Below are 7409 nucleotides of genomic sequence, written 5' to 3' on the forward strand. Positions count from 1 at the left end.
AATGATCTAAAGGCAACTTGTGATTACTACAAGGGCTCAACTTCTCCATCAGGAAACCAGAGAATGCATTGGCTTTGAAACAAGAATTACTCTTTAACAAAGGAAAAACAATCATTTGAAAGCGAGTGAATAAGACTGACCAACCTTCTCCAAGTTATCTCATTAAGTTTTACAGAAAACAGTATTACTTTACAATGTTAAGATTGTTGTCGTTGTTAATTCAGGCTTACAAAATACAAAGAAAGTTACACACATCAATCAATGAAAACTGTGTAGCATCCATTGCCGTGAAAACTTCGAACTACAATTCAACATAAAAAATATAAGTATATAACAAAACTAAATTCAGATCTATTTCCCAAAACCAGAGTACACCCTCCAAAAAATACCTCCATACCGGCTGCAAACGGCCCTATTTGCATGCCGGTGTCCAAGGAAAATTTAGCTCATGTGTTCGTGCTATATATATCTGAAAAAGATTCCTCAGGAGACGCAGTACCGGAAATATATTCAACAATGGTATAATTATATTGATCCACACCATCCTTTCTCTCAGCATCTGCGCTCTGTTGCAGCTGCAGAGCATGTTCAAGGCCTACCTCCACTTCACCAATTGTGGGACGATCCTTTCCCTCGTTTCGCACACAAGAAGTGGCAACGTCGAGGTATATTTTGAAACACTCTGGAGCTATCTTCCCCATCAGATACGGATCAATTATCTTATTGATGGTCCCTTCTCGTTTGCATTTTCGGGCCGAATTAACCAGATACGGCTGTTCTTCCTCTCCCCATCGTTGGAATGCTTTCCTGCCACAGAGTACTTCCAACAATACCACACCAAAAGAGTAGACATCAGATTTATCAGTCAATTCTCCGATCGCCACATACTCAGGATCAGCGTATCCGTAAGTACCCACTACCTCAGATTCAATTTTAATTAAAGCCTTTGACAAACTGGAGGGACCCAACTTGGACAACCCCAAATCTCCCAACTTGGCCTCCCATTTCTCGTCCAGAAGAATGTTGCTCGGCTTCACGTTACGGTGAATGATGGTATGCTTCAGCCCAGTGTGAAGGTAGTGCAGTGCACGCGCCACTTCAATGCAAATCTGGAGTCTTTGTTTCCACGGGAGGGGATCATGGTGGTTAGTACCGTAGAGGTAATCGCCGAGGTTTCCGTTGACCATGAATTCGTAGACTAGGATCATCTGTTGATCATCGAGACAATATCCAATGAGAGGGACGTGGTTAGGGTGGTGTAGCTGGCAAGCCAACGGCACCTCGGTCCTTAACCTGTCGAACGTCACACACTTTATTGCAACGTTTATGGTACAGCTACAGTCATCAATTAACAACCCCTTGTATACTTTCGCATAACCACCCTGACCAATGAATAATTTATCGTCGAAGTTATTGGTGGCTATCTTCATCTCAGCCAGTGAAAATCGACGGCATAGTTCCCCAGGAAGAGCCGAAGATGGTTTTGCTCTCTTCCCGGACGTCCTGAATAACTTTGAAACTCCTTCCACTGGTGCTTCGTTCGTATACCAATAGATTTGACGACGGAGAAGTGGCGGCTTGACCCGGCGATCACGGAGTCACGGAAATGATCTATTTTCAAAAGAGGACATGGGTACCAATCGGTCCGGTTATGCCTAAAAAAACCGGTCCGGTTCAACCGGTGGTTTTTCTCTCTCAGGTCTTCTACTTTATTTTTATGAATCTCTCTGACTCTCTCAGGCTCTCTCCCTAACGGTTTACTCTGTCTTTGCTGAAGATTCTCGGTCTCCTTGTCAGTTGTCACCACTCACCCGTTGTGGCATTGCCGGTTTGATTTCAATCCTTCAGTCCATTCACCACTAATAATAGAGAAGGGGGCATCAATAGAATGAAAAGACATCTAGTAGAATTAAAGGGGATGAGGCACCATGTAAAGGTGTACCTAGAGAAATTAAATTTATAAAAATTTAATAGAGAATGCTCCCTCTCTCTGCTGAACAGTCAAACCGCCATAGCCGTCCGTACTTCTGAGCTCCATCTAGAACCTTCCCAACATTCATATCACCTAAAGCTAAAGACTTGCCGTAATAAACCTCTTATTTCCATTCCAGGTACTTCTCTCTCTCTCTCTCTTTATTTGGTTGCTCGGAAACCGTGGTGATTTAAGCTTGTGAGTGGCTTTGTTTAGGTTGGATTCACCACCGATTCTGTGATTTTTAGGTGGGGCATTTGCTGATTGGAGTTTGGTCTTTGGTTTCAGAGGTATTTTTGGATAGGATTTTTGTGTTTGCCTTGAATTGGAGCTTGTGACATCAAATTTAGGACCTTGAACTGAAAATTGATAACCTTAATCTCAGTCTCTCTATGGGTCATGGTGATTTTAGGAATTTTTTCATGAATATCTTGAATATATATATTTGGGTTTATGAATTGACTTGGGCAGCTTTGTAAATTGTATTTATTGGGGTTTATGATTTGATGCATTTGAAATGAACCAACTGTAGTGTCTGCTTTTATAAGCTAAAAGGGTGCAGGTAGTTTTGGGACTTTTTGTATTGAATTATGTATGTCATATTCTCTGAATTTTATGACTTATTGTACTATCTGAGAGAGTTAATTGAGCATGTTACTTTCTATGTATTGTGTTCAAGATATTGGTATGGTACTATGGTTAAAAGTAGGAAGTACCTTTTCTGTTTGATGAAGTTCTTCGGAGGTAGAAAATACAATACCTTTGTCTGTTTTAGGGTCTCATGCCTTGCTGATACTGAGATGAACTTGTTTCTACGAAACAGAATTCCAATCCCACCAAATCCTTGAAACGTATGTTTGGGCATGGCTGTGTAAAAGCCAGGGATGAGATATAGTTGAGTGTTTGTTGTTACACTCTTTAGTGTCGCAGAAGTATCTGTGTGTGTATATATATCATTGTAGTATCTATATGTATCGACATGTATATTTTTGATAATTTTGGACCAGCATTTGATGGATATTTTCTTTGGTTGATTATGGTCTTTTGTGTAGATCCCAAATTTGCAGTAGTTTCGATAAATTTGGCTACATATTCTGTTATATTTTCTGCATCATTAGTACGGGACTGACACTATATGTCAATGATTTTCAGGAGTCCTTAATGTCAGATTTGGGTGAAAATCAACAGCCTGAACAAGGTATAATTCTTCTGCTGTTATCCCTTCTCTTTCATTGTATATTTACCATTTGGATGCTATTCTTACCTTTTCTTTTTGTGGTTATTTGCTATTTTCATCCCAAAATATGTCTAATCTTTTTGTCTTTTCAGTCTGCAACTTTTTCAGAAAGCCATCAAAGAATAAAAACATCAGAAAACGAACAGTTGATGAAGATGAAAAAGAGGATTCAAAAACAGAAGGCTCATTCTTACACAGTCAGAAGAAAACCATAAAACCCAACAATAAGCTGTATTTTTCTACTGGATCCTCTAAGAACAAAATGTCTACTGAAGCAAAAGAAGAATCTGAGAAGCCAATTTTTCAGTTTGAGTCTTCAAAGGAAATTCAAATTGAACATGATAGTAGAGCGACAGCAACTCTAGAAACTGAGACTGAGTTCTCAAGAGATGCTCGTGCATTGTGTGAGAGATCTCTTAAGCAAGCAGAGGAGGCTTTAAAAGGGGGAGGAAAAAGCTCTGGGGATGAAAAGTTGTATAAAGGCATTCATGGATATACCGATTACAAGGCTGGTTTCCGAAGAGAGCAAACATTTGCAAGTGGGAAAGCTGGTGGGGCACATGGGCCTTTGAGGGCTTCTGCTCACATACGAGTTTTTGCGAGATTTGATTATCAACCGGACATATGTAAGGATTACAAAGAGACTGGTTACTGTGGGTATGGAGATTCCTGTAAGTTTATGCATGATCGAGGGGATTACAAGTCTGGATGGCAAATGGAGAAGGAGTGGGATGAAGCAGAGAAAGCAAGGAAGAGAAATCTAGCTTTGGGATTAGATGATGAGGATGATGGCAGTGTAGACCCTGGTGAGGAAGATGACAAAGATGATTCGTTGCCCTTTGCATGTTTCATTTGCAGGCAGCCTTTTGTCGATGCTATTGTAACCAAGTGCAAGCACTATTTCTGTGAGCATTGCGCATTAAAGGTATCCCTTCTATACCAACTTAAATTATGGAGCGTAATCAGTCTACTGTTTGTGGATTTTTATGATGAATTTTTTACATTCATTTGAAGAAGAAAATCAGATCACACATTTAAAACAAATAAAAAACCCTTTAAAATTTTGAAAAGAAGCTGGAAATGGATTAAATTGTAGACTTGCAGTGTATGAAACATGGCAAAAGTGTAGGCTTGTTATAAAGGTTTATTACCTGTGCCGTCCCCACCCCAATACTAGATACTAGCAGCACATACTTACACACTTATGTACATATGTAAACTTGTTAAATTTCTAGATGAGGAGCTCTGCCATGAAAATTAACTATACAATCAAATGCTATGAGTGACTTATACAACAAGATGCTGACAGATGGGAGTTTGAGATAAAATTCAGGTATCATAATTATTCTCAGAGTTTTGATGGTTGCATTTCTGTCAAGACATATTTTGCCTAGGTCTGGAAGTGGGTTCTTATAATGGGCTTAGGGTTTGTGCATGGATCAAAGACGTAAGGTTGTTATATGGGTGTAAATAACTTGATTATTATGGTTTATAAAATTATTTCTCTGTGAAGTCTTTCAAAACATGTGTTTTCTGTATAAGTAGTTTGAAGTCTTATTTATTAGAGAATTGAGTTATGCTTGTTTTTTTTCTTTGTGGTTTCATTTTTGAGCCCAATTACTTGTGAAATTTCAGCCAACTGTTGAGTCTGCAATTTTAGGCATTCAATCCAAGTTTCTGTTAGGTCCAACAAATCATTTTAGTCATCAGATCTAGGATTTCCTTTTATTGATGCCAACAAATCATTCAATCCAAGTTTATTGATGCCATAAAATCTTTCATTATGAAGTTTCTAGCAAGATTTATTATGCAGCTGATGCCATGAGCTTTCAGCAAATTGCATTGTCAAAACAGCTCAGTTAAAAATAAATATCATGTTCTCTTTTTTATTTGCTTTTGTTCTGTGCTTAAGCATGACCAAAGGTTTCCTACAAACCATGTCAGTCTGATTTCTTTGTTGTCCATCTCTCCTTTATTTGAAAGTGTATTCTAACTGGAGGTTCTTCTCTTTTTCAGCATCATGCGAAGAACAAGAAATGCTTTGTTTGCAACAAACCTACTCTTGGCATTTTCAATACAGCTCATGAGATACGCAAATGGATTGCTGTGGAGGGTAAATAATGGTTGCTCGGATGTTCGTCATGCTCTTTGGTTTGTAATTTATTGGAATGAATATTTTGTATTTTTGTTTTTGCTTTTGTTAGCATTTGAAAGAGGAAGTTTCCTTCTCAGTCTCTCTTTTTCCTGGAAAATTGGTAACTGTCTGGGGAAATTCTCTTTTAATAGAGATCTTACTGAAGGAAAGTAATTTAAGTATGGAGTAATATTTTAGGCTTCTGCAGAATTTAATTAGTATTGGGTATCCAAGAAAGCAAACAGATTTGCTCAGTTTAAGCCTATTTGGAACAATTCTGATGAACAACCAGCTATGGGTTATGTTTATGATGGCATGTATAGAGCAATTGATGGAATAAAAAAATTTCAAGGACAAGAAGAAATTTTTGGAGCCATGTGTTAAATTATCGAGGATCGTTGGGATACTCAATTCTATAGAGATATTCATGTTGTAGCTTTTTGGTTGAATCCCGCATTCCAATATGATCCATCCACTCTTAATAAGAGGCTAGAGACATGATCTGCTGTAACAGATATTATTGAATCAAAAGTTTCCAATGGTCGACTCAAGTTGGTGGAGGAATTAAAGCTATTTCGAGAGCATGAGCAAACTTTTGGAACTCAACTTGCACTAGAAACAGCCAAGACATCTCAGCTGAGTAAGATATTGTTTAGTTTAGCTAATAATAATATAAAATTATGTTTTGAAGAGTATTTTCTTTGTATGTTGATTGTATATTTGTTTTGTGTAGTATATGGAACTTAGATGAGTGGTGGAAGTTGTTTGGGTCTTGCACTCCAAACTTACAAAAGTTTGCAATTCGTTCGGATCCTTAGCCAAACAGCTGCCTCTTCAGGATATGAGTAGAATTGGAGTGTTTTTTAATAAGTACATACCAAAAGGAAAAATAGATTGGAGCATCAACAACTTAATGATCTTTTGTATCTTCATTATAACTACTGGTTGAAAGATAGGTATATAGATCTTGTTCAATTATTCAAATGCTACTCTTACTTTCTTTTATTGCAATACTTGGTTGGTTTGAATTATTCAAATGTTCATTTTACGGTACAATGTCAAAAGTAAGAAGTTCAACTTTGATCCTATTGATTATGCAAGTGTCGATAAAACAGAATTTTGGGTAGTGGAAGAAGAGGAACCTCCACTTCTTGATTATGTGGAGTTAGAGAATACATTATACGAAGAAGGAGCTTATCCAATTGAAGAAAGGTCTTCTAGCTATGCACAAGGAGGTTAGTTTATGAGAAATTTTGTGAATTCTTTGCCTAGTTGCATATTTTAATTAGACTATCATTAGAAATGACTATTAGAATTGTACTTTTATTTATTGTTCTTCATTGGTTTTGGAATTTGTATAGATATGAACAAGGACATGATTGAGGACGATGACATTGATTTGGGATCATTTGGTGTTAAGATGATACTCTTGGATTTAAAGGTAGAAATCATCCTAATGAAGATGAAGATGAAGATGAAGATGATGAGGATGAGGATGATGATGATGGCGGTGGTGGAGCATTTGGATCACATGATGACACTAATTTCAAATATCTTTATAACAAATGAGACTTGTGTTGATATCCAATGAACCTTAAAACTTAATAGTTCTTTGTTTGAAACTTATTTGTTATTTGGATGTAATGAACACATTTATTTGGTTCTATTGAAAGTTTATTATGTTAAGGGTGATTATTTTGTAATGTTAGTTTTATGGATTATCCAGTAGGATGATTATTTTGTAACACTAATCTGTTAATGTTTAGTACTGTAACGACCCCGCCCCAACTGTGTAGATATTGTCCGCTTTGGGACCCATACCCCTCACGGTTTTGCTCTTCCCCAGGTTGCGCTAGGGAAAAGGCCTCTACACATTGAAGGGAGATCATTCCTTATAAACACATTTTCATGTGCTTCCCTAGGCGATGTGGGATTCCATGGATTGCAAGACCCCCTTTCGGGTCACTACAATCCACCCCCCTTACGAGCACACGCGTCCTCGCGTGTGGGACCCACACTTCCGGCTAGGGCATGGCTCTGATACCATCTGTTTGTGGGTGGAAGGC

The 7409-nt window shown here is 37.9% G+C and overlaps 1 protein-coding gene across 9 annotated transcripts; it reads left to right on the forward strand.

Annotated features, from left to right (window-relative positions):
- The first annotated feature begins 245 nt into the window (after positions 1-245).
- Positions 246-7035, forward strand: LOC112026541 (zinc finger CCCH domain-containing protein 1). 9 transcript variants are annotated; one of them, XM_065765622.1, is made up of 7 exons: positions 246-905; positions 3125-3170; positions 3302-4134; positions 5226-5983; positions 6077-6299; positions 6445-6578; positions 6705-7035. In XM_065765622.1, exons 1-4 carry the CDS (start codon positions 585-587, stop codon positions 5328-5330), a joined length of 1305 nt encoding a protein of 434 aa, XP_065621694.1. In that variant the 5' UTR covers positions 246-584; the 3' UTR covers positions 5331-5983; positions 6077-6299; positions 6445-6578; positions 6705-7035. The 9 variants fall into 9 exon arrangements, with proteins under 9 accessions (XP_065621694.1, XP_065621693.1, XP_065621692.1 ...); XM_065765621.1 differs by having other exon boundaries at positions 6459-6578; XM_065765625.1 differs by adding an exon at positions 2189-2262 and having other exon boundaries at positions 790-2111; positions 6077-6578.
- The last annotated feature ends 374 nt before the right edge of the window (positions 7036-7409 follow it).

This window comes from Quercus suber, unplaced genomic scaffold, assembly GCF_002906115.3.
Source record: "Quercus suber isolate HL8 unplaced genomic scaffold, Cork oak 2.0 scaffold_643, whole genome shotgun sequence".
Classification (NCBI taxonomy): Eukaryota; Viridiplantae; Streptophyta; class Magnoliopsida; order Fagales; family Fagaceae; genus Quercus; species Quercus suber.

Excerpts from the sequence above, each read along its gene's own strand:
- LOC112026541 (XM_065765620.1), top strand. The coding sequence starts at position 585 with ATGTTCAAGGCCTACCTCCACTTCACCAATTGTGGGACGATCCTTTCC. Across the intron at positions 906-3,124 it reads TACTCAGGATCAGCGTATCC|GAGTCCTTAATGTCAGATTT; the intron begins GTAAGTACCCAC and ends AATGATTTTCAG. Across the intron at positions 3,171-3,301 it reads AAATCAACAGCCTGAACAAG|TCTGCAACTTTTTCAGAAAG; the intron begins GTATAATTCTTC and ends TTGTCTTTTCAG.